Source organism: Salvelinus sp. IW2-2015, linkage group LG36 (genome assembly GCF_002910315.2).
Source record: "Salvelinus sp. IW2-2015 linkage group LG36, ASM291031v2, whole genome shotgun sequence".
Taxonomy (NCBI): Eukaryota; Metazoa; Chordata; class Actinopteri; order Salmoniformes; family Salmonidae; genus Salvelinus; species Salvelinus sp. IW2-2015.
The window spans coordinates 29,905,772-29,932,125 of record NC_036875.1 but is presented as its reverse complement, the minus strand read 5'-3'; the positions used below and the strand labels follow the sequence as shown (position 1 = coordinate 29,932,125).

General features: G+C 44.5%; 1 protein-coding gene across 1 annotated transcript in view; it reads left to right on the top strand.

The window, feature by feature from the left end:
• Nucleotides 1–26,354, top strand: part of LOC111959497 (receptor tyrosine-protein kinase erbB-4-like) — a 491,946-nt gene that overhangs the window by 300,170 nt on the left and 165,422 nt on the right. The window contains exon 2 of the mRNA XM_070437633.1: nucleotides 8,738–8,889. Coding sequence (XP_070293734.1) covers nucleotides 8,738–8,889 — 152 coding nt within the window. The remainder of the gene's footprint in view (nucleotides 1–8,737; nucleotides 8,890–26,354) is intronic.

Sequence of the window (26,354 nt, the reverse complement as noted above, 5' to 3'; positions counted from 1 at the left end):
CCGGACGGACCATTGTGTTGTGTGTGTGTGTGTGTGTGTGTGTGTGTGTGTGTGTGTGTGTGTGTGCTGTGTGTGTGTGTGTGTGTTGCTGTGTTGTGTGTGGTGTGTGTGTGTGTGTTGTGTGTGTGTGTGTGTGTGTGTGTGTGTGTGTGTGTGTGTGTGTGTGTGTGTATTTGACCACTGAGGCTAGGGAGGGGACCTGACCTCACCAGACCGTCCTGTCATCACGTTCAGTACACATCATCATATTACGGTCATCGTCATCATTGTTATTAAGCTGTTCAGCAGATGGGCAGTAATCTGGGGTCATTACACCACTTCACCAGCCGCTGCAGCTTGTAACTCCTCCTCACTGACCGATGAAGCTCATCATAGGGAACACGGGTTATAGATGAGGGAGTGTATCAGCACGGTCTGAAGCAAGATAGAACCATTTTGTCCTAGGGTACTAGTGCCTGCCTAATTCTGGACCGATGGAACTCATTGGACAGGGAGGGGACACAGGAGTCAGAAGAAGAGGGTGTTTCATCAGCACAGGCTCAAATAGGATGGGAACATTAGACAGTCAATCGTAGACTCCTAGGGCTCTTGGACTAAAAAGCATATCCAATCGAGAATACTACTCCAAGTAGTTCTCAGTCCAGCCCCTAGACATTTGATGTACTCAGGTACAATAATATACAACTATATTTTATCTGTAAATGCAGTTCTAAAATGTCACAAAGGTGAGAGACTGTTACTAGGCCAGAGACAGTTACTAGGCCAGAGACAGTTACTAGGCCAGAGACAGTTACTAGGCCAGAGACTGTTACTAAGCAAGAGACTGTTAACAGGCCAGAGACTGTTACTAGGCCAGAGACAGTTACTAGGCCAGAGACTGTTACTAGGCCAGAGACTGTTACTAGGCCAGAGACTGTTACTAAGCAAGAGACTGTTAACAGGCCAGAGACTGTTACTAGGCCAGAGACTGTTACTCGGCCAGAGACTGTTACTCGGCCAGAGACTGTTACTAGGTCAGAGACTGTTACTAAGCAAGAGACTGTTACTAAGCAAGAGACTGTTGAAAGGCCAGAGAATGTTACTAGGCCAGAGAATGTTACTAGGTGAAAGAGTGTTACTGGGCAAGAGACTGTTACTGGGAGAGAGCAAGTCGTAAGGGTAAAGTATAGATGGGATACTTGTTGCCTGTCCTTTTCTATCTAAAACCCCAGACACGTCCTCCCTATTCTCCCCATACTGAGCTATCCCACACAGACACTAACACACAAACACACACACCAGACACGTCCTCCCTGTTCTCCCCGTACTGAGCTATCCCACACACACACTAACAGACACACACACACCAGACAAGTCCTTCCTATTCTCCCCATACTGAGCTATCCCACACACACACTAACAGACACACACACCCCAGACACGTCCTTCCTATTCTCCCCATACTGAGCTATACCACACACACACTAACACAGACACACACACCCCAGACACGTCCTTCCTATTCTCCCCATACTGAGCTATCCCACACACACACTAACAGACACACACACCCCAGACATGTCCTCCTTCTCCTCAAACTGAGCTATCGGTAATGTTTACTTCAGGAAGTGACATTTGCAACTTTATTTAATTCAGTGAGTTACTGGGTATTGGTATGACCTTTCCTAGCGTGGCTGTGAGGCCCAATAAGCCTTGTAGACTCTGACTCTCTCTCCACTATATTGATGTTCAATAAACTCACAGGCACTATTGATAAAGTCATTTTGTGCAATACTTATGTAAATGAATTGAGATAAAGGTGGAAAATATGCCAGAAGGATCATTTAGTTTAATTCCACAGAGTATATTTTATAATATCAAATGAAATTGAAATTGATGAGAAAATGCAGCAGCGGGTCACAGGGTGGTTTGTGTCATAGCCCTTCTTTAAATATTTACCAGTTTCCATTGAAATGTTTTCTTTGTGCCACAGAAAGAGGCACATATATTCTCTGTTTGCATTCCAAATGGCACCTAATGCCGTATGGGCCCTATATAGGGAATATGATGCCATTTGGAATATACCCACTGTTTCTGGCATATTGAAGCAATTTACATTTAGTGTTATCGTAGTGACGGATGACGTGTGATGCCCAATCTGTGGTGAGCCTGCTGAAGACTGAGGACCCATACATCCCTGTCGTGATCATTCTGTAGACTGCTGAAGGGACTCTAAGGGCCCATGGATTCACATGAGACCCATCACACTTGATATAGTCTATCATCTGCTCTATTGAGAGCTGTGACTGATAGAGGATGAGATGAGAGAAAGAGATGTGGAGTGATAAAGAGGGGGGGGCAGGAGAGAGTGAGAGAGTGGGGAGAGACAGAGGGGTGATAGACAGAGGTGGAAAGAGTTAATTTGAGAGAGAGAGAGAGAGGTGGAGAGATTATTCACTGTGACACAGTGGGAGAGCAGATCAACACCACTTCTAATCTGGAAAGAATAGCAAAGAAAGCAGCTCTTCTGACGTCCACCCTTTTCCTTCTCTCGCCACAGGATGAAAGACACTACCTGACTGGTTGAAAAATGTGGTGGTTACCTCCAAATGTACATGTCATGTTTTCACAAACGTTTCTATCGGTGCTTATGTTGCAGTTTGTGGGTAGGGTTGGATCGTTTGGGGGTATTTTTGGACAGTTTGGGGGTAGGATTGGACAGTTTGGGGATAGGGTTGGACAGTTTGGGGTAGGGATGGACAGTTTGAGGAAAGGGTTGGATAGTTTGGTTATATGGTTGGACAGTTTGGGGGTAGGGTTGGACAGTTTGGGGATAGGGTTGGACAGTTTCGGGATAGGGTTGGACAGTTTGGGGGTAGAGTTGGGTAGTTTTGGGGTGGGGTTGGATAGTTTGGGGGTAGAGTTGGATAGTTTGGGGATAGAGTTGGACAGTTTGAGGGTAGGCTTGGATAATTTGGGGGTAGGGTTGTATAGTTTGGGGATAGGGTTTGACAGTTTGAGGTAGGGTTGGGTAGTTTGGGGGTAGGGTTGGACAGTTTGAGGTAGGGTTGGGTAGTTTGGGGATATGGTTGGACAATTTGGGGATAGGGTTGGACAATTTGGGGATAGGGTTGGACAGTTTGGGGGTAGGGTTGGACAGTTTTTGTGGGGATAGGGTTGACAGTTTAGGGAATAGGGTTGGACAGTTTGGGGGTAGGAATTTGGGACAGTTTGGGGATAGGGTTGGACAGTTTGGGGATAGGGTTGGACAGTTTTGGGAGATAGGGTGGACAGTTTGGGGATAGGGTTGGACAGTTTGGGGTCGGGTTGGACAGTTTGGGGGTACGGTTGGAGCAGTTTGGGGGTTGGGTTTTACAGTTTGAGGGTAGGGTTGGGTAGGATTGGACTGTTTGGGGGTAGGGGTTGGACAAGTTTGAGGGTAGGGTTGGGTAGGATTGGACTGTTTGGGGGTAGGGTTGGATGTTTGGGGGTATTTTTGGACAGTTTTGTGGGTAGGGTTGGACAGTTTGGGGGTAGGGTTGGACAGTTTGGGGGTAGAGTTAAAGTAGTTTGGGGGTAGGGTTGGATAGTTTGGGGATAGGGTTGGACAGTTTTGAGTGTAGGGTTGGATAATTTGGGGGTAGGGTTGGACAGTTTGGGGGTAGAGTTGGGTAGGATTGGACCCGTTTTCGGGTAGGGTTGGACGTTTGGGGATAGGGTTGGACAGTTGTGGGGATAGGGTTGGACAGTTGTGGGGATAGGGTTGGACAGTTTGGGGTAGGATGGACAGTTTGGGGGTAGGGATGAACAGTTTGGGGATCGGGTTGAACAAGTTTGGGGATAGGGTTTGGACAGTTTGGGGGTGGGTTGGACAGTTTGGGGATAAGTTGGTAGTTTTGGGGTGAGGTTGGATAGTTTGGGGGTAGAGTTGGGTAGGGTTGGATAGTTTGGGGATAGAGTTGGACAGTTTGAGGGTAGGCTTGGATAATTTGGGGGTAGGGTTGTATAGTTTGGGGATAGGGTTGGACAGTTTGAGGTAGGGTTGGGTAGTTTGGGGGTAGGGTTGGACAGTTTGGGGATATTGTTGGACATTTTGGGGATATGGTTGGACAATTTGGGGATAGGGTTGGACAGTTTGGGGATTGCTGCCGTTACAAATTCAGGACAGGAAGTGGTAGGAATTATGTTTAAATAATGAAGAGGGTTGTTTGTGTGGCCTTGAGTGAATGAGAAGGGAAGTGTTTTATTTATTTTATTATAGGGGAAGATTGGCGCAAATATAATTATGATGTTTTGGATATTCCTGAAATGACATCCATTGACTATGTTATTTGGGGAATATATGTTTTGCATAATGTCTTTTGGGCCTATATTTTGTGGAATGCCCCTATATGTTTTTTGGATTGAATTGAATAAGGTCTGTTTTTAGCATGCCAAGGGAAAGCAGATGTTTAGTTCTGCCAAAATGAAATATTTGTCTCATGAGAAAAAATCTGAATCGATCAGTGACTTGATATATTTTCTCCATACTCTTCATATTGAGTCATTCATATTCGTCATTTTGTTATTTGCTGTAAATCAAAGAAAGGCATCAAGTCTATTTACTCATCACAGTTTGAGTGAACATGCTCTCATCAGAAACTTTTTGAATAATGTAGGTAATGAAGCACTTTGGTTGTGGAGTGACATCTGATCTTTTCTGAGGAGTATGGTTGTAGTGTACTGATTTCTAAAGGTGCATAAACTGAACTGTTGATTACCTGAGAGAAGAGAGTCAACAGAGAGATGTAGCAATGAATTACATTGAGATTATGATGCCCTTTTTTTTCATTTGACCATCAACGGCAATAAGTTGTTTTAATCATTAAACCACAATATTGCATCCTTAGATGTTATTGTGAAAAAACAGGCTAATGTAAATTGTGAAACTTATTTTATTGCACAAATAAGCTCCTGTCAACTTTATTCCCACAAGCAAACACTCACACACTGACACCTGTAATGAACACAATGGGAGACAGAGAGCTGGTTTCAAGTGCAGGGCGCAGCAGGTGTGTATTTGTGAAGGACCTCAGGAGGAGGCAGGTAGCTGGGTCCAGGGGCAGGCAGAAGGTCATACACAGGGAGTCCAAAAAGGCAACAGTACAGGTAGGGAAAAGGCTTGTAACGTCATCCGGGAGATCAGGCAATAGGTTGATAACAGGAAATCCAATAGGCTAAAGTACAGTCAGGGAATAGGCAAAAGGTGTCGTTAGTGAGGCAGGCCAAAACTATCATACACGGGAGGAGTAAATTACAGGAAAAACAGCACTCCGAATAGAAGTGTGTCAAAAAACAAACATTAACTCACAATGATGGGTTGCAAAGAACTGAACTAAATAGTTTGTGATAATGAAATACAGGTGTGTGAACAGGTGATCAGAATTCAGGTGATTGGGATCTGGAGAGTAGGCTGAGTTCAGGGGATCTATGTGTTTGAGAGTGTGGGCTGGAAGGTGAGCTATGTTCAGGGGATCAACGTATTTGAGAGTGAGTTGGAAACAGACGTTACAAAACCCAGACATGCATTTATTTTTTACCTCCGGCTTCTAATCCTGCTATTAATTAAGAATAGAAATCCCATGTTGAGATTCATTGCCATAATCCTTCATTTCTGGAATGGAAATCCCAGATTTAAAACGAAATCGAACCGACGACAATGAGGAGGACAAGGGGGGAATAAAGAAATAGAAATGAAGACATTGTGCCTCAGTGACATGTCTCTGCATTCCTCTGAATGCAAATCCACGCTTTAGGGGAAAAACTCCTTTGTACCAGTACGTGCCAGCCATGCTTCACAGAAAGAGAGACAGGGAGAAAGAAAGAAAATAAAGATGATTTAAAGATTATTTCAAAATATGATTTATTATTAAATATGATTTAGTTCTGCCTGTAACGTAGCCTTAATCTCAAATCAAATCCCCATACACAAATCCCATTGTTCTGCTTTTGTCCTTCTCTTCACATTGTCTTTCACAGCATGGTTCCAGCAACTATAGTGGAACCGTAAACAGGCCAGATCAGTATAGCTCAGCATGGCTTGGTTCAGCTCAGCTAATTAGTGTGAAAAGGGTTTGCAGTCTGCCAGCAATCCAGCCTTGGTCCACTTGAGCATCCAGCCAGGTTGGTACAGGTGGCTTTTCTGTGGTTCAGTGGACAGTCAACACAATGCAGCGGTCACATGGAGGTGTAGGCTTCTACTACAGAAACTGTATGATGTCATTACAGATAACTCAGTAATTACCACTCAGCAGAGTGTAATGTACAGCAACATTTTGAGTTGACCGTACTCAAATCATTTAGTTGGATTGGCATTAAGGTTCCGCAATGGAATAAGAACAATCCAACGTCATTGAAGCAATGTGTGTGTGTCTTATCGGGTAGTCAGGGAGCTTATTGAAGCATATGGAGGTTTCGTTTTCAGTGGCTGATGATAAACTGTCCTTTTCACTGCGAAACTGCGCTTGCATCTCAAATGGCACCCTATTCCCTACATGGTGCACTGCTTTTTACTAAAGTCCTATTGGCCCTTGTCAAAAGTAGTGCACTGTAGGGCATAGTGTATACTTTTGAACACACCCTGCACATCCCACAATACCCCTTTAATCTCTTCATGGTGCCCTCAGGGCATAATAACTGTTTATTACCTGGAAACCCCATTTTATGATACCCCCCCACCTCCCACCGTCCACCTCCCTCCTCCCGCCTTTCTGTATGCTCATGCTAACCGTTATTGAAAACACCCAGGCCTCATCACATCGCAGCTGACCTGCATGCTATTTCTTCTTGATACCTGCTCCCCACTCGCTTTGGTTATGTCCCAAATTGCATCCTATTTCTTATGTAGTGCACTACTTTTGATCAAAGCCCAATGGGGAATAGGGTACCATTTGGGATGTATCATTTCCCTCTCCTGTTAGATCTGTATGCTCCCTCGGCCTCCTGTAATCTAATATCATGTTAGGAGGAATTGTTTGAACAAAATCTCATTTGTCTTTATAGCCTGATGTTGCCTTCAAGCAGATTTTTCTGTTCCTCATCCATCCATTTTCTGAAGGGTAATGGAGGGGAAATAAATAGGAAATAGAATGAAAGCTGGCTTGGAGAACTACTAATACAAAAAAGGGGGATATGAGTTTAGTTTAGGAAGGAGTAGAAGAAGCCTTCCTTTTATTGCTTGCTCTGAGGGAAGAACGTGTGAGGCAGAGAGAGACAGACAGAGAGAGAAATGGAACACGGCTTTCAGAATGGTACGTAAAATGGAGGTAAGATTTGAGGGGAGCTGTCTTGGAGGAGACAGGCGTTTGTGTTTAAAGAAGACAGGTGTGTCTGTTTTCCTGTGCTGTTGGGTGGTACTTCATGGGTGACTGTGTGACAACACTGTGGGAGGATTCTGTCACCCCTATCAAGGCGATGGCTCCCCCTGTCAACTGTGAAGTGGCTGGAAACAGCCCACATTGTCAACATGGTTGGGATTTACTGGTCATGTGGGAGAAGGCAGTGTATCTGTCTGCATCACCAAATGGTACCCCGTTCCCTATAGTGCACTACCTTTGACCAGGGCCCATAAGGCTCTGGTGAAAAGTAGTGCACTACATAGGGAATACAGTGCCATTTGGGACACATTCTCTCTTTTTGTCAATCTCTCTCTATACAGCGGGGTAGACCAGAGAGCCGTGTGAATATATTATTGATGTTAAATATAGCAAAAGTTTACGTAACAAACCTTTTACGCCACTCTGAATTGCAAGAGTCATTACTCTGCTTGTTTTTAAATGACCTTGAGTACTGAACAAGCTTATTGTGATTCTTGTTATTGCGTGACAGGGAAGGTTAGTATTAGATGTTTGCCTAGAATTACTGCCTTTACTGATGGACGAAGCACCACTCAAGCCCACTTTGTGTGTGTGTGTGTGTGTGTGTGTGTGTGTGCGTGCGTGCGTGCGTGCGTGCGTGCATGCGCGTGCGTTCGTACGCCTGTGCACATTTTTTAAAAGTCTGTGTGCTTTGTTTTGATTTAACTGATATTTCGGTGTGTTTTGGGCTATCCTGTCAGCACCAGCAGTAGCAGCTGACAGGGCAGATGTCTCCTGTCTTAGTGGGGGTAAAAGGTGGTCGATGGGTGGAAAAGACAGGCTTTAATTACGCAGCAGGAGTCTACTCAGTAGCTTGGCCACACGCTAACAGGGACTCATCTGCCCACTGGTCCTCGGGGCTTCCTGTACACACACACCTCTCTCTCTCTCTCTCTCTCTCTCTCTCTCTCTCACACTCACTCACTCACTCACTCACTCACTCACTCACTCACTCACTCACTCACTCACTCACTCACTCACTCACTCACTCACTCTTCAGTAGTCCTACCAGGCTGGGCCCACCAACCACAGAGCATCTGTATCTCACAGCTCACTAGCCAAGGACTGACATGTAGCGTAAAGCCAAGATATTTGTCACCGTATGTGATGTGCCAAGTGATGATGTGTAGTGTTGAGCGTAGCCAAATGCTAATAAAACACCAGATTCTAGATGTAGAAAATGTCTGTGTTCTCATTGGCATCACAGACCATAAACATGTTGGTGGAACTAATACATCCACTGACTTCCTTTTATCTTTATTTCTTGACGGAGTAAAGTCTTGTTTCAATGTTTTGGATAGATCACGATCATCACTTACTCTGTAAAACATGTATATCTAACATACCTCCCCCTCTCTCTGCAGTATGCGCGGGCACAGAGAACAAGCTGAGTACTCTGTCGGACCTGGAGCAGCAGTACCGCACATTGAGAAAGTACTACGAGAACTGTGAGGTTGTCATGGGTAACCTGGAGATCACCAGCATCGACCGCTCCAGAGACCTCTCCTTCCTCAGGGTAAGACCTGACACTACCATCCCTTCTTAGAATGACTTCTAGAATCACACCTAGAAGTGTTTTGGAATCACGTAGTTGAACATATCAGTGTCTGTTAAATTAACTTTGCAACCAGCCATTGGCCATTCAATCTTGTTGGTGAGATATTGTTTTACTCCTAGGTCCTCTCTTACCAATCAGCTAGGCTTTCTGTGATAATCAGACCCTCATCCTCTGCAGCTCTGATCTCTAAGTACCAAAAACTGATTGTCTCCATGTTCTCTTCGGTGGGAGACATCATGAAATTATGATGACCTGATTAATTATCTCTGATTCAACACAATCCATATCGTATTTGATTAGAGATGTTTCAGAGATGTAGAATGAATCATAATTAAATGGTTGGGATTGGTTGAAGATTAATAAAAAAAAGAAATTGAGGTGGAGAGAGAGGTGGAGTGCTTGTAGGTTAGATGAGGGACCAGTGGTGTAATCACTTACTTGACCCAACACACACGCACGCGCACACACAGCATTCAGTATGTTCAACTGGCTATAGATGATCTCTCCTGCCCCTACCTCTCAAGCACATCTCCCACATCACCACCGGTTCGCACGTTCTCAACTTATTACCTACACTGAAAAAAATGAAGCTTCTTAAATGGTTCTTCCTCAGCTCTTAAAGTTCCTAGGATAACTCTTTCTCAATAAAGATACTCTGAGTTAAGAGTGGGGTTCTTGACATGGTACTATGGTTCTTCAGAATTCTTTAATGTTCTTGAAACGTGTCCTTTTCATAGCACCCTGCAAATTGGCCAGTGCTAACTAGTCTTGATTTTTCAGTGGAACATTTATAGATTTGATTCTAGAGTTAAATTAACACTCAGCGGTGTAAAATAACCCCAGTTTTGGTGTTAATAACCAGTGTTGAACCAAAACCACATGTATCGTTATCATATTTCCACGCATGCTCTATTGCATCTTGATTTTTACAATTGTTTATTTCAATATCTTTGTTTTTGCATGTACATTGATTGGTTAATTAATGGTATGCTACTGAAATATGATTTTGTTTATTTAACTAGGCAAGTCAGTTAAGAACAAATTATTATTTACAATGACAGCCTACACCGGCCAAACCCGGACAACGCTGGGCCAATTGTGTGGCGCCCTATTGGACTCCCAATCACGGCCGGTTGTGATACAGCCTGCATTCAAACCAGGGTGTCTGTAGTGACTCCTCAAGCACTGAGACGCAGTGCCTTAGACCGCTGCGCCACTCGGGAGCCCAAATGGCGTAAATATTTTGAAACTATTCCAATCTGTTATTATTGCACCAGTTACTGAAATTGTTGTTCCTGTTTAGATGTTTAAGGTAGTCTCATATCTAACTCTTCCCAACTCTGGCAGTCATTCTGAATGCAGATTGCAGCTGAATTAAAATTCCAAATGTTGGATATCCATATTCCAATAGGAATTATACTATAACTTTGCAAGTCAACATAATGAGACTTGCAGACCTGATATGGCTTGTAAACGATGAGTTTCAGGCCCCTGTATTAGGGTTAAACTGAAATATCTATTGTTTTGTCTTAAAGAATGTAATTTTTATGACAACATAATTACTTAAGAATTCACTTGGTGAAAATTAATGCATGCACCAACCATGTCTCTGTCACTGGCAAACACAGTCATGGGTGGTACTGGTAACTCTAAAATTCATTCGAAAGGAACCCTGAGGAATATGCAAATAAGGCTTAAAACCCTACAGCAGGGATATTCGGTCCTGGAAGGCCGAAACATTTCTGGTTCTTCAGAGACCCTAAAATGGTTCCCCGATTGCATCATTCTCTATAACCTTAATTGGGTCTAACTTGCACCTTTATTTTTAAGAGTGTACAGTGCCTTCGGGAAAGGATTCAGACCCCTTGAATTTTTCCACATTTTGTTATGTTACAGCCTCATTCTAAAATGGATTATATCGTTTTTAGACATTTTTGCTAATTTATAATTTAAAAAATATATATATATTACATTTACGTAAGTATTCAGACCCTTTACTCAGTACTTTGTTGAAGCACCTTTTGCAGTGATTACAGCATCGAGTCGTCTTGGGGATGACGCTACAAGCTTGGCACACCTGTATTTGGGGAGTTTCTCGTGATCTTCTCTGCAGATCCTCTCAAGCTCTGTCAGGTTGGATGGGGAGCGTTGCTTCATAGCTATTTTCAGGTCTCTTCAAAGATGTTCGATCATATTCATTTTCGGGCTCTGGCTGGGTCACTCAAGGACATTCAGAGACTTGTCCCGATGCCACTCCTGCGTTGTCTTGGCTCTGTGCTTAGGGTCGTTGTCCTCTACGGACAATTCCTTTGACCTCATGGCTTGGTTTTTGCTCTGACATGCACTGTCAACTATGGGAGCTGATATAGACAGCTGTGCCCCTTTCCAAATCATGTCTAATCAATTGAATTTACCACAGGTGGACTCCAATCAAGTTGTAGAAACATCTCAAGGATGATCAATAGAAACAGGATGCACCTGAGCTCAATTTCGAGACTCAAAGCAAAGGGTTCTGGATACTTATATAAATAAGGTATTTCTGTTGTTTATGTTTTATAAATTTGCAAACATTTCTAAAAACCTGTTTTCACTTTGTCAATTTTGGGTATTGTGTGTAGATTGCTGAGGATTTTCTTTTATTTAGTCCATTGTAGAATACGGCTGTAAGGTAACAAAATGTGGAAAAAGTCAAGGGGTTTGAATACTATAGGGCTCTGGTCAAAAGTAGTGCGCTGTATTGGGAATATTGTGCCATTTGGGACATATTGTTGTTAGATACAGAACTTCATATCCCAGTGGCCCAACTCCAATAGGTTCCAGTCCATTTGGGAAAATCTGGTGGATGGAGGGCTAACTCCTGGTGTGCTGTGTGCTGCTGACTGCATGATTGTATGTGTTGTAATGGGGTGGTTTGGCTGGGTGGTTGTCTGTACCCCCATGCACTTTATGAGGTGGTGCTTTAACCCAGTAGAAGGAAACAAAATCTCCTGTAAGACCAGAGGCCACAGGGGACTTTGTTTCAATGTATTTAACATTGATTACCGGATCCATATTTAGACGTAGAGTCACCTCATCAAGTTTACCAGGTCTATGTGTTACGATTCAGAAATAAATATAACACCCATAGTCAAAATGACTTTGATTAATTGCTTGAATCCTTTTTTAATCTGAGTGTTAGTTTGTTTTCAAACGAATTATTTGACTGTGTAAATCAGCATTGTTTATATTTGGGCCCAGTAATTATGTTATGATCTACTGTAAGGTATCAAAACAGAGTCAGCTTTTCTTTATTACTAAAAGTGAGCCATTCATATCACTTCTGTTGAAACATTCTTCTTGTTCTGTAAAAGCCATGCAGCTGTGTGGCCTCTAGAATACAGCAATGCATAACATAGGCAGTTCCACATAACAAAACAAAACTGAGGCATTTATGCCCTTCTGTGTTCCCCAAAACAAACAATGTCGACAAATATATCGCCTTACCCCCCGCGGCAAAAAACTAACGCCAGAGTGTGGCGTGCTGTGGAGGGAAGCAGTCCAGTGTTTCCATTGGCCCCATGCAGAGGAAATAGGACCATGGGACACGGTGAGGGATTGTGGGTAAGAGAGGAAGCAGAAAGTGATGCTGAAGAGAGTATGACTATTGTTCAACTCTGCTAAAAGCTACAATCCTACTCCGAATAATCAGCTTTTATTTTGTTGCAGCAGGCTGTTGTAGAACTCATAAAGGGATGAACATAGAGCCAGGTGGTGATGGGGTTTAGGCCCTTGGTTACAAGCGCTTGCTAGTACAAACCACTACTTCCTTACCTGAACATATAACTGAGGCTGGTTGCTGCTCGTTTACAAAATGGCCCCATGTGGCTCTGTGCACATACCAGGTCCTCCAGAATCTTAAGGCATCACAATTAACGAGGGTTAATTGGACATGCTAATTGGGAACACAGAGTGCCAAGCAGCAAGGGAGCAGGGAGGAGGGCAAGGTGCTGTGTATTTTTGGGTTTTTAAGCATATTATTATTTTAAAACACATTAATAATATGACGTCCCTCGGGCAGAAGAGGAGGAGGAAAACTTCACCTTAAAGAGGAGGAGAGGGGGAGAGGAGTAAAGGAAAATCTATCTAGAAGCTTCTTTCCTTTCTGTCTGGCTGTCTAGTGGTCTGGGTGGTGTGGCTGGCTGTCTAGTGGTCTGGGTGGTGTGGCTGGCTGTCTAGTGGTCTGGGTGGTGTGGCTGGCTGGCAGTCTCCTGGGTGATTGAAAGTGATGCTTGTGCTTTGCCACCTTTTTAAAATAGCAAGAGATGAATGGTCACATCCCAAACTACCAGAACAGCTTTAGCAGTAAATAGAGTCCATCTTCTAAACCGCCCCCATGCTGCTGATGAATCGAGACCCAGCTATAAGATTAATAACTGGAATTCTTCCCCAAGATTGTCTTTTTTCTGTGTCTATTTTTTCTTCTGTGTATTGAATCTGACATATGTGAATGTGTGTTTCTCGCACACAAATGCAAGCTTGCAGCACATGCATTTCATTTCCACATGATGGTTCACAGATAGGTAACACTTAGCCCTCGTCCTTTCTATTCCCCTTCAGTCAGTTGTGTGCGTATGAGATGAGGTAGTCCAGTAATCCACCTGAGAAGGCCTTCACCATTCCCTGACCCTGATGTCACTGTCACCTTGTAACCACTACAACTCTGCCACATTATTTTTCCTGTCCATCCACAAGAGCAGCTTGGTTGAGTCACTACCATAACATGTTATAAGCCTCATAGCAAGACATTATGAAGGCTCATACATGCTTATAACAATAATGAAGAATTATACGTGCATGCTTTACACAATTGCCTATGAATGAATCTATAGACAGCCCTCCTTCCAGCACAAAGTCCTCTTACCCCTCCAGCCTACCAGTCCCCTGCCTGGCTAATAGTGGCTCCCTGCCTTGTGTATCTAGTGTTAAATGGAGTGAAATTAAGTGCATTACTTTTGACCAAAGACCTATGGACACTGTTCAAAAGTAGTGCTCTATAAAAGGAATAGGCCACAATTTGGTATGCAGCCCATAGTGTTAATTATACCAATATCATTTACAAATGGAAAATGTAAATATTCCCATTATGTTTCACATCATTAGCTTGACGATTAGAGACTGGGAGAGGCGGGTGGGCAGGCAGAGGTGGAGGGGTGGGGTCAGACAAGAAATAGGATGTAGTAGATGTTATGGTGCCGTGTTGTAAGTACTGTAGAAGACCACTGTCTGAGTCCCCTTTTAATGCCATCTCTCTTTCTCTCTCTATCACTCTTTCCCCCGGACTCTCTCTCTGTTCTTATATTGCCAACTCTCTCTCTCCCTCTCCCTCTCTCTCTCTCTCTCTTTCTCCCTCCCCTGCCTTTTTTAGCCTTCAGACTGAAGTAGTCTGCTACAGGCTCTTCTAAAAAGGGACCATGCTCTAGTTATAGCTCTTTGATGCCTGTAATCTAAAGTGATCACTTAGCCTACGGCGTCTAGGTAACACTGTCATTATGATATAAACCAGATGGAAATATACCAGTTAGATCGTTATAGGATCAAGTTACATGTTTTGGTCAGTACAGTGTCAGTACCAGTGTCATGCTAAAGATAATGTAGTCATGTTGCTGTTTCTGTAGTCACTACAGAGGAGGTTGGTGCGAGTAATTTAAGTTCTACAGCTGGAGTTGTTTGTAGTCTACAGGACCAAGTTTCCACTTACCAAATGCATATTTTGGTGTTTGAAGCTATAGAAATCCTCTGTATTATAACACCCAGTGGCACATAATGCATTTATGGCCCTATGTCAAACACTAAGCAACTCAAATTAAAACATAACTACATAGACATTAAAACTCCATTTGAAAAGTAGTTAAGTGAATTGTAGTGTTTTATATATAGGAGGAGACTGGGCTGATTGGGTTGGGCAAATTTAGACAACTTCATAAGTGGCCCTTAGAGTAGCAGTCAGCCCCCTAGAGTTATCCTGACCCTGTGCGCTCCAGGGGACAAAGGTCAAATAGGGGTTAATGAGCCTGGAGAACACGGAGGAGCAGAGGAGACATTTAAAGTAGTCTGTCCCCAGCCAGTTGACTGAACTCATGATAGGAGGAGCTGTCTGCATTAATGACAGCAGACTCATACCACTCTGCATCCAAATAGGGACATGATAAGAGTGAGACTGATGGTCAGAGACTTTGACCTAAACTTTATTTCTGACTCACCCTCCACCTCTTATTTTGTGGGTCATCCTCTTTCTCTGCCTGTCCATCCTCTACCTATCTGCAGCCTCTGTCCTGCTACAGCCTGTCCATCCTCTACCTATCCTATAGCCTCTGTCCTGCAACAGCCTGTCCATCCTCTACCTATCCTACAGCCCCTGTCCTGCTACAGCCTGTCCATCCTCTACCTATCCTACAGCCCCTGTCCTGCTACAGCCTGTCCATTCCTCTACCTATCCTACAGCCCCTGTCTGCTACAGCCTGTCCATCCTCTACCTATCCTACAGCCCCTGTCCTGCTACAGCCTGTCCATCCTCTAATCCTACAGCCCCTGTCCTGTTACAGCCTGTCCATCCTCTACCTATCTGCAGCACTCTGTTCCTGCTACAGCTGTCCATCCTTTACCTATCCTACAGCCCCTGTCCTGGATACAGCTGTCCATCCTCTACCTATCCTACAGCCCCTGTCCTGCTACAGCCTGTCCATCCTCTACCTATCTGCAGCCTCTGTCCTGCTAGAGCCTGTCCAAACTCTACCTATCCTACAGCCTCTGTCCTGCTAGAGCCTGTCCAAACTCTACCTATCCTACAGCCTCTGTCCTGCTACAGCCATGGTTCGGGAAGGACTCTTACTCTCTGTTCCTGTCTCTCTTCTTTCTCTCTCTCTTTATGTTCATTTCTCTCTCTTCAACACCCCTCTACCATCCTCTCTACCTTTTTTCCTCCCTCCCTTCCTCCCTCCCTCCCCTACAGTATATCTCCCCTCTTCTTCTCTTCACTTTTGACAGGCTGGTTATTTGTCCCCCAGGCGTGGTTGGTTGGTGATTGTTGGTTGCCTGCCGGTTTATCATATTCCCTACATAATGCACTACTTTTGTTGTAGGATGCCATTTGGGACGCAGATCAGATTACATCCCCCTGATCCTCAGCACCCTTCATTATTAATGAATACTGATGAAGTGTTGGGGAGCTCATGTCTTTGAGGCCCGCCTAGATTGGGTTGACAATTGCAATTAGCAAGCTCTCAAGTTCATTTCCATCACTTTAATTTGACATGAATAAGGCCAGAGAGAGAGAGAGAGACCACCCTGCGCAATAAAAGAGGGGAAGAAAGAGGGTGGGAGGGGGTCTGAAGGCAATTGAGGAGTCCTGTGTAAGTTTTTCTCTTGGATCTCTGTCTGTTACCTGACACTGATGGTGGTCAGGACAGACACAGTTGGAGGACTAGGCAGAGGGAAGCCTGATGCCACTATCCACTAGCTTTAGATTGATTTTCCCTGTTCCATTCAGGAAAACATTACAGCAGGCAGAGGGTGGTAGTAGGAGGTAGATGGGAGTTTGTGTGTGTTTGTGTGTGCGTGCATGTGTGTGGCCAGGGTGTGAGGTAATTGACAAGAAATGTGACAGGAGATAACTTACTCTTTGCCATGGTGACAGTCGCTGAAACACCTACTCCCTCTGAATGATTTTTTTGGGAGAACGATGGTAGGTGTGTGTCTGTGCGCATGTGCTTCTGTGTATTTGTGTGTGTGTGCGTGCATGCGTGTGTGTGTGTGTGGGTATGTGTGTGCTCTTTAATGAGTTCATGCATTCGTGTGCCCTACCGCTTGTGTGTGTGCACGTGCACGTGTGTGTATATGTGTGTATAATCTTGCACAGTACACAGTGTGATATCAAGTTTTAAACTATCTTCCATGCTGACTGACGGATACATTTTCTCTCTGTGGCCCTGCTGGTCTTGAGGGGTCCTGCCACTGGGACAGATAGATAGATAGATAGATAGATAGATAGATAGATAGATAGATAGATAGATAGATAGATAGATAGATAGATAGATAGATAGATAGATATACTATACTATACTATACTATACTATACTAAAACTCTTTAACATCGTCCTTAGCTCTGGCATCTTCCCCAATATTTGGAACCAAGGACTGATCACCCCAATCCACAAAAGTGGAGACAAATTTGACCCCAATAACTACCGTGGAATATGCGTCAACAGYAACCTTGGGAAAATMCTCTGCATTATCATTAACAGCAGACTCGTACATTTCCTCAATGAAAAAAATGTACTGAGCAAATGTCAAATTGGCTTTTTACCAAATTACCGTACAACAGACCATGTATTCACCCTACACACCCTAATTGACAACCAAACAAACCAAAACAAAGGCAAAGTCTTCTCATGCTTTGTTGATTTCAAAAAAGCCTTCGACTCAATTTGGCATGAGGGTCTGCTGTACAAATTGATGGAAAGTGGTGTTGGGGGTAAAACATACGACATTATAAAGTCCATGTACATAAACAACAAGTGTGCGGTTAAAATTGGCAAAAAACACACACATTTCTTCACACAGGGTCGTGGGGTGAGACAGGGATGCAGCTTAAGCCCCACCCTCTTCAACATATATATCAACGAATTGGCGCGGGCACTAGAACAGTCTGCAGCACCCGGCCTCACCCTACTAGAATCCGAAGTCAAATGTCTACTGTTTGCTGATGATCTGGTGCTTCTGTCACCAACCAAGGAGGGCCTACAGCAGCACCTAGATCTTCTGCACAGATTCTGCCAGACCTGGGCCCTGACAGTAAATCTCAGTAAGACCAAAATAATGGTGTTCCAAAAAAGGTCCAGTCGCCAGGACCACAAATTCCATGTAGACACTGTTGCCCTAGAGCACACAAAAAACTATACATACCTCGGCCTAAACATCAGCGCCACAGGTAACTTCCACAAAGCTGTGAACGATCTGAGAGACAAGGCAAGAAGGGCATTCTATGCCATCAAAAGGAACATAAATTTCAACATACCAATTAGGATCTGGCTAAAAATACTTGAATCAGTCATAGAGCCCATCGCCCTTTATGGTTGTGAGGTCTGGGGTCCGCTCACCAACCAAGACTTCACAAAATGGGACAAACACCAAATTGAGACTCTGCATGCAGAATTTCTGCAAAAATATCCTCCGTGTACAACGTAGAACACCAAAAATGCATGCAGAGCAGAATTAGGCCGATACCCACTAATTATCAAAATCCAGAAAAGAGCCTTAAATTCTACAACCACCTAAAAGGAAGCGATTCCCAAACCTTCCTAAACAAAGCCATCACCTACAGAGAGATGAACCTGGAGAAGAGTCCCCTAACCAAGCTGGTCCTAGGGCTCTGTTCACAAAACACAAACACACCCACAGAGCCCCAGGACAAACAGCAAAATTAGACCCAACCAAATCATGAGAAAACAAAAAAGATAATTACTTGACACATTGGAAAGAATTAACAAAAAAACAGAGCAAACTAGAATGCTATTTGGCCTAAACAGAGAGTACACAGTGGCAGAATACCTGAACACTGTGACTGACCCAAACTTAAGGAAGCTTTGACTATGTACAGACTCAGTGAGCATAGCCTTGCTATTGAGAAAGGCCGCCGTAGGCAGACATGGCTCTAAGAGAAGACAGGCTATGTGCCACTGCCACAAAATGAGGTGGAAACTGAGCTGCACTTCCTAACCTCCTGCCAATGTATGACCATATTAGAGAGCAACATATTCCCTCAGATCACACAGACCCACAAAGAATTCGACACAAATCCTATTTGATAACACTCCATATCTACTGGGTTGAAATTCCACAGTGTGCCATCACAGCAGCAAGATTGTGACCTGTTGCCACAAGAAAAGGGCAACCAGTGAAGAACAAACACCATTGTAAATACAACCCATATTTATGCTTATTTATTTTCCTTGTGTCTTTAACATTTGTACATTGTTACAACACTGTATATATACAATATGACATTTGTAATGTCTTTATTGTTTTGAAACTTCTGTATGTGTATGTTACTGTTATTTTTTATTGTTCATTTACTTTTGTATATTATCTACCTCACTTGCTTTGGCAATGTTAACACATGTTTCCCATGCCAATAAAGCCCTTGAATTGAATTGGAATTGATAGATAGATAGATAGATAGATAGATAGATAGATAGATAGATAGATAGATAGATAGATAGATAGATAGATAGATAGATAGATAGATAGATAGCTATTCAGAAAGGATTCAGACCCTTTCACTTTTTCAACATTTTGTTATGTTATAGCCTTATTCTAAAATTTATTTTTTTAAATGACAAAGCGAAAACAGGTTTTTAGACATTTTTGCAAATGTATAAAACATTAAAAACATAAATACCTTATTTACATAAGTATTCAGCCCCTTTGCTATGAGACTCGAAATTGAGATCAGGTGCATCCTGTTTCCATTGATCATCCTTGAGATGTTTCTACAACTGGATTGGAGTCAACATGTGGTAAATTCAAATAATTGGACAAAGCACACACCTGTGTATATAATGTCCCACAGTTGAAAGTGCAGAGCGCTCAGGTTCACCTTCCAAGAACCCTGTGTCGCAGCCGGCCTCGACCGGGAGACCCATGAGTCGGCGCACAATTGGCCCAGCATCGTCTGAGTTAGGGAAGGGTTTGGCCTGCCGGGAAGTCCTTGGCCCATCGCGCTCTAGTGACTCCTTGTGGTGGGCCGGGCGCATGCACGCTAACTTCGGTCGCCAGCTGTACGTGTTTCCTCCGACACATTGGTACAGCTAGCTTCCGGGTTAAACATGCAGTGTGTCAAGAAGCAGTGGTCGTGTTTCGGAGGACGCATGGCTCTCGACCTTTGCCTCTCCTCTTGTCCATACGGGAGTTGCAGCAATGGGACAAGACTGTAACTACAAATTGTATATCACGAAAAGTTGAGTCAGTATCACATCAACATTTTAAGTAATACATTTATACAAAAAATGAAATATTACACTTACATAAGTGTTCAGACCCTATACTCAGTACTTTGTTGAAGCACCTTGTCACGATCGTCGTAAGAAGCGGACCAAAGCGCAGCGTGGTTACAATACATTCTTCAATATTTAATGAAGAACACTTAAACAAACTTACAAAACAAAACGAATAAGAAGAACGTGACCGCTATATAAACAATGTGCTAACATGCAACATAACATAGACAATAACCCACACCCACAATACAAAACAGGCTACCTAAATATGGTTCCCAATCAGAGACAACGCAAAACACCTGTCTCTGATTGAGAACCATATCAGGCCAAACACATAGAAATATACAGTGGTGGAGTGGTTTCAGTCTGGCCACTCTACCATAAAGGCCTGATTGGTGGAGTGCTGCAGAGATGGTTGTCCTTCTGGAAGTTTCTCCCATCTCCACAGAGGAACTCTGTCAGAGTGACCATCGGGTTCTTGGTCACCTCCCTGACCAAGGCCCTTCTCCCCCGATTGCTCAGTTTGGCCGGGTGGCAATCTGTAGGAAGAGTATTGATGGTTCCAAACTTCTTCCATTTATTAAGAATGATGGAGGCCACTGTGCTCTTGGGGACCTTCTATGTTGCATACATTTTTGGTACCCTTCCTCATATTTGTGCCTTACACAATCCTGTCTCGGAACTCTATGGACAATTCCGTCGACCTCATGGTTTGGTTTTTGCTCTGACATGCACCGTCAACTGTGGGACCTTTGCCTTTCCAAATCATGTCCAATCAATTGAATTCACCACAGCTGGACTCCAATCAAGTTGTAGAAACATCTCAAGTATGATCAATGGAAAAAGGATGCACCTGAGCTCCATTTCGAGTCTCAAAGCGAAGGGTCTGAATACTTATGTAAATTAGGTAGTTATGTTTTATAAATTTGCAAAAATGTCTAAAAACCTGTTTTCTCTGTGTCATTTTTTAAAATACATTTTAGAATAAGGCTGTACTGTAACAAAATGCGGTTAAAGACAAGGGATCAGAATACTTTCTGAAGGCACTGTATGTAAAAACAGACTTCGTTTAATTGCTGTTTTGAGGTGAAGAAAACATTACTTTGAGAAGCTCCACAAGTCGTTAGTGGTGGTGGGTTAAGACAATCAGAAATACTCTCAGATCCCCAAATGGGCACATTTTTATGCCTACATTTGCACGCAGGCCAGGTAGCCTACAGGCTTACTTCTGAGTGATCTCCTTACTCAACATTAACAGGACCGCCCCAAACAAAAGACAATGACTAAATTGACAAAACTCATGAATGGAATGAAATAAACCAAAATGTGTTCCTCATAAATGTAGCATAGGTTGTGCACTCTGCAAACTGTGTATCACGACTTCCGCCGAAGTCCGTCCCTCTCCTTGTTCGGGCGGTGTTCGGTGGTTGACGTCACGACCTTATAGCCATCACTGATCCATTTTTCATTTTCCATTGGTTTTTGTCTTGTCTTCCTTCACACCTGGTTCCAATTCCATCAATTACATGTGTATTTAACCCTCTGTTTCCCCTTATGTCCTTGTCGGAGACTGTTTGTTGTATGTATTGGTGCTAGTTATGTTCTGGTGTGCGACGGGTTTTGAACCCACGTTCATTATTTTGTATATGTTGGTTTTCGGAGTTATTAAACGACTCCGTTTATACCAAGTTCGTTCTCCTGCGCCTGACTTCCCTGCCACCAGCACGCATCCTTTACACAATGTGACCACTCCCACAATGAGAACGGGAAGACTGGAGTCATAATATTGAATGCATTCAAATAAATTACTGTAGCCTAACCAAAGAAACAAACATTGTAGATTAGAAATAATAGGAATTAACAGCACATGTACTACTGGTGATCTATGTAATGGGGAATTGATACACACTAACAATCAAGCTCAAACAATCCACACAATGAAGTTATGAAACAATGAATGTGCACAAATTGGCGGTAGAGAGCGCATTCTGGAGAGAAAAGTGCTTGTGCATCTGGGCGCATGGTCAATCCGCCGTCTCCATTGGCCATGCTGCATTTACTGTGATATGGCCTCAGCAGACGTCAGGACATTCATACGTCTTGCGCTTCGCGGAGCAGTGCAGAGCTGTTGTGAAGGAAGTGAGTTTGTGTTTATACAGGATCTACCAGCCCCAAATACCGTCAACCAATCACGTCAATGCGGAGCTATACAGAGCCCTCCACATTATTAAAACATTTGGGAGGCACATGGTGATGCTGTATGGAGCTCGATCTGGAGGCAGCCTAATGACCAAACAATCAACCAGTTGACTAACTGGGGTCGGCCCTAATTTGTATATCTCATATGAAGGTAGTACTGCTCCCTTCAGCTATTTAAGTTTCTTAACGTAAACATTTTTAGGTAATAATTTTACTCTAAAAGTTTGAGTAGCCAGAACTTATCCGGTTAACAGTGCAAATGGCACTTTTTTCCGATATAGTGCACAACTTTGAGTAGGGTCCATAGGGATCTGGTCCAAAGCAGTGCACTATATAGGGAATAGGGTGCCATTTGAGAGGCAGCCTAGTTGTCATAAAGATGCATGGCCCTGTAGTCCAGGCCTGGTTGGGACACAGCAACATCTGATGATGTTACACACCTTTGATTGACATTTTCTTTAAAGGACCATCCATCATGGTGGATGGCTAGGTCGGTTAATTCCCCACCAACTTGTGTTCAAAGACAGGGGTCTGGAGTGTCTTAGCATAGCAACAACACTGCCTGGACATGACGTCTATTTCTCTGTCTCTCACTCTGTCAATGTGAATCAAATCAAATCAAATTGTATTTTATTTGTCACATGCGCCAAATACAAGAGGTGTAGACCTTACAGTGAAATTATTATTTCTCTCTCTCTCTCTCTCTCTCTCTCTGACTTTCTCTCTCTTCCTCTCTGTCTGTTGTTTTATGACGTCAGAGGGTAAGAGGGAAGAGATTGTTGAACTCCGATATAGTAGAGGTAGGAGGAAACTTCAGTTCAGTCAATGTAGTGCTGGTGCCCACTCCTAACCCTCTGCTCCCTAAGTACACAATTTTCTCATTGTGACTCTCCAATACTGACCCAGCCCAGTTTCATCCCACTGCCCTCAGAACAGGCAGGAATGCTGCGACATTGAGTTCTCTACATCATATCACTGCCCTCAAAACAGGCAAGAATGCTGGGACATTGCGTTCAGACCAGACAGGAATGCTGGAACATTGCATTCAGACCAGACAGGAATGCTGGAACATTGCGTTCAGACCAGACAGGAATGCATGGAACATTGCTTCAACCAGACAGGAAATGCTGGACATTGGCAGACCAGACAGGATGCGGACATTGTTACAGACAGCATGCCTGAACGCTTCAGACCAGACAGAATGCTGGACATTGCCGTTCGACCAGACAGGAATGCTGGGACATTGCGTTCAGACCAGACAGGAATGCTGGAACATTGCGTTCAACCAGACAGGAATGCTGGAACATTGTTGCGTTCAGAGGCAGACAGAAATGCTGGAACATTGCATTCAGACCAGACAGGAATGCTGGAACATTGCGTTCAGACCAGACAGGAATGCTGGAACATTGCGTTCAGACCAGACAGGAATGCTGGAACATTGCGTTCAGACCAGACAGGAATGCTGGGACATTGTGTTCAGACCAGACAGGAATGCTGGGACATTGCGTTTAGACCAGACAGGAATGCTGGGACACTGAGTTCAGACCAGACAGGAATGCTAGGACACTGCATTCAGACCAGGCATATGATCACATGCATAGAAATAATAGAAGTCAACATAACAGGATTTTGTGTTTATATGCTGTACAGTGTTTGTGTGTACTTTAGGAGTCCAGCACAGACAAATATAAAGTCATTTTCTACTCCAAACATTATGCTTGACAGGTCATTGCCCAGTGACACAAGAGAGAGAAAGAGTGAGACATGCACATCCATAGAACAGCGATCAGGAGAGAGAAAGAAGTAGTACAGGGGAAGGAAGCAAATTGAAATAAATTTCTACAAAGCCTGACTGCCTCAGCCAGAGTAGCCAAGATAGGTGTCCGAGCTAGCCTGGCTACAATAGGCTGAATGGCCCGGCCATGTCCTTCACTAGCTTAGCTATGCTGTGATAGCAAGACTCTGTGAAAACAGGCTCGGAATATCCTCCTCGTTATTATGTTCGTTCGTTCATGTATTCAGTCAGGGAAGAGGAGGAGGAGGAGGAGATTTCAGTCAGGGAAGAGAAGGAAGAGGAGGAGGAGGAGGAGGAGGAGGAGATTTCAGTCAGGGAAGAGTAGGAGGAGGAGGAGATTTCAGTCAGGGAAGAAGGAAGGAGAGGAGGAGGAGATTTCCAGTCAGGGAAGAGGAGGAGGAGGAGGAGCATTGTCAGTCAGGGAAGAGGAGGAGGAGGAGATTTCAGTCAGGGAGTAGAAGGAGGAGGAGGAGTAGAAGGAGATTTCCAGTCAGGAAGGAGGAGGAAGTAGGAGGAGATTTTGAGTCGGGAAGAGGAAGGATAGGAGGAGATTTTCAAGTCAGGGAGAGGAGGAGGGAGGAGGAGAGGAGGAGATTATCAGGTAGAAGAGGAGGAGGAGGAGTAGGAGGAGATTTAGTCAGGGAGAGGAGGAAGGAGGAGTGGAGGAGATTTCAGTCAGGGAAGAAGGAGGAGAGAGGAGGAGGAGATTTAGTCAGGGAAGAGGAGGAGGAGGAGGAGGAGATTTCAGTCCGAGGGAAGAGCAGGAGGAGGAGGAGGAGAATTTCAGTCAGGGAAGAGGATGGGGAGAGTAGGAGGAGATTTCGGGCAGGGAAGAAGGAGCGGAGTAGGAGGAGATTCAGTAGGGAAGAGAGAGGGAGAGGAGGAGTAGGAGGAGATTTTCAGTCAGGGAAGAGGAGGAGGAGGAGGAGAGGAGGAGAATTTCAGTCAGGGAAGCGAGGAGGAGGAGGAAGGAGGAGATTTCGGGAGGTAGAGGGAGGAGGAGGAGGAGTGGGAGGAGATTTCAGTCAGGGAGGAGGAGGAGGAGGAGGAGGAGGAAGGAGATTTCAGTCAGTTGAAGAGAGGAGGGGCGGAGTAGCGGAGGAGATTTCAGTCAGGGATAGAGGAGGAGAGAGGAGATTTGAGTCAGGACAGAGGAGGAGGAGGAGGAGGGAAGACGGAGGCGGAATTTCACGCAGGACAGATGGAGAGAGAGAGAGAGAGAGGAGGAGTAGGAGGAGATTTAGTCAGGGAAAGGAGAGAGGAGGAGATCTCAGTCAGGAAGAGGAGGAGGAGTAGGAGGAGATTTGGGGCAGGGAAGGGGCGGAGGAGGAGGAGTAGGAGGAGATTTCAGTCAGGGAAGAGGAGGAGGAGGAGGAGCGAGGGAAGTAGGCAGGACTATTTCAGTCCAGGGAAGAGGGGAGGAGGAGGAGGAGATTCAGTCAGGGAAGAGGAGGAGGAGGAGGAGGAGGAGTAGGAGGAGATTTCAGTCAGGAAGAGGAGGAGGGAGGAGGAAGTAGGCAAATGAATATTTTCAGTCAGGGAAGAGGAGGAAGGAGGAGGAGGAGGAGGAGGGAAGATTTCCCAGTCCAGGGAAGAGGAGGAGGAGGGAGGAGAAATTTCAGTCGCAGGGAAGAAGGAGGAGGAGATTTCAGTCAGGGAAGAGGAGGAGGAGGGAGGAGATTTTAGTCAGGGAAGAGAAGGAGGAGGAGGAGTAGGAGGAGATTTCAGTCAGGGACGAGGAGGAGGAGGAGGAGGAGGAGAGGGGGATTTCAGTCAGGGAAGAGAGAGGAAAAGGAGTAGGAGGAGATTTCAGTCAAGGGTAAGAGGAGAGGAGAGGAGGAGGAGGAGATTTCAGTCAGTGAAGAGAAGGAGGAGGCGAGTAGGAGGAGATTTCAGTAGGGAAGAGGAAGGAGGAGGAGATTGAGTCAGGGGAGAGGAGGAGGAGGAGGAGGAGTAGGAGGAGATTTCAGTCAGGGAAGAAGGAGGAGAGGAGGAGTGGAGGAGATTTCAGTCAGGGAAGAGGAGGAGGAGGAGGAGATCTAGTCATGGAAGAGGAGGAGGAGTAGGAGGAGATTCGGGAGGAAGGGGAGGAGGAGGAGTAAGAGTTTCAGTCAGGGAAGGAATGAGGAGGAGGAGTAGGAGGGGTTAGTCAGGGAAGAGGAGGAGGAAAGGAGGAGCTTTAGGATGAGATTTTCAGTTCAGGAAGGGAGAGAGGAGGAGAGAGGAGGAGATTTCAGTTCAGGGAAGAGGAGGAGGCTAGGAGGAGGTAGGAGGTATTTTCGGTCAGGGAAGAGGAGGAGGAGGAGTAGAGGAGGATTTCTGTCAGGGAAGAGGAGGAGGAGGAGGAGGAGAGATTTTCAGTCAGGGGAGACGAGAAGGAGGAGGAGGAGTAGAAG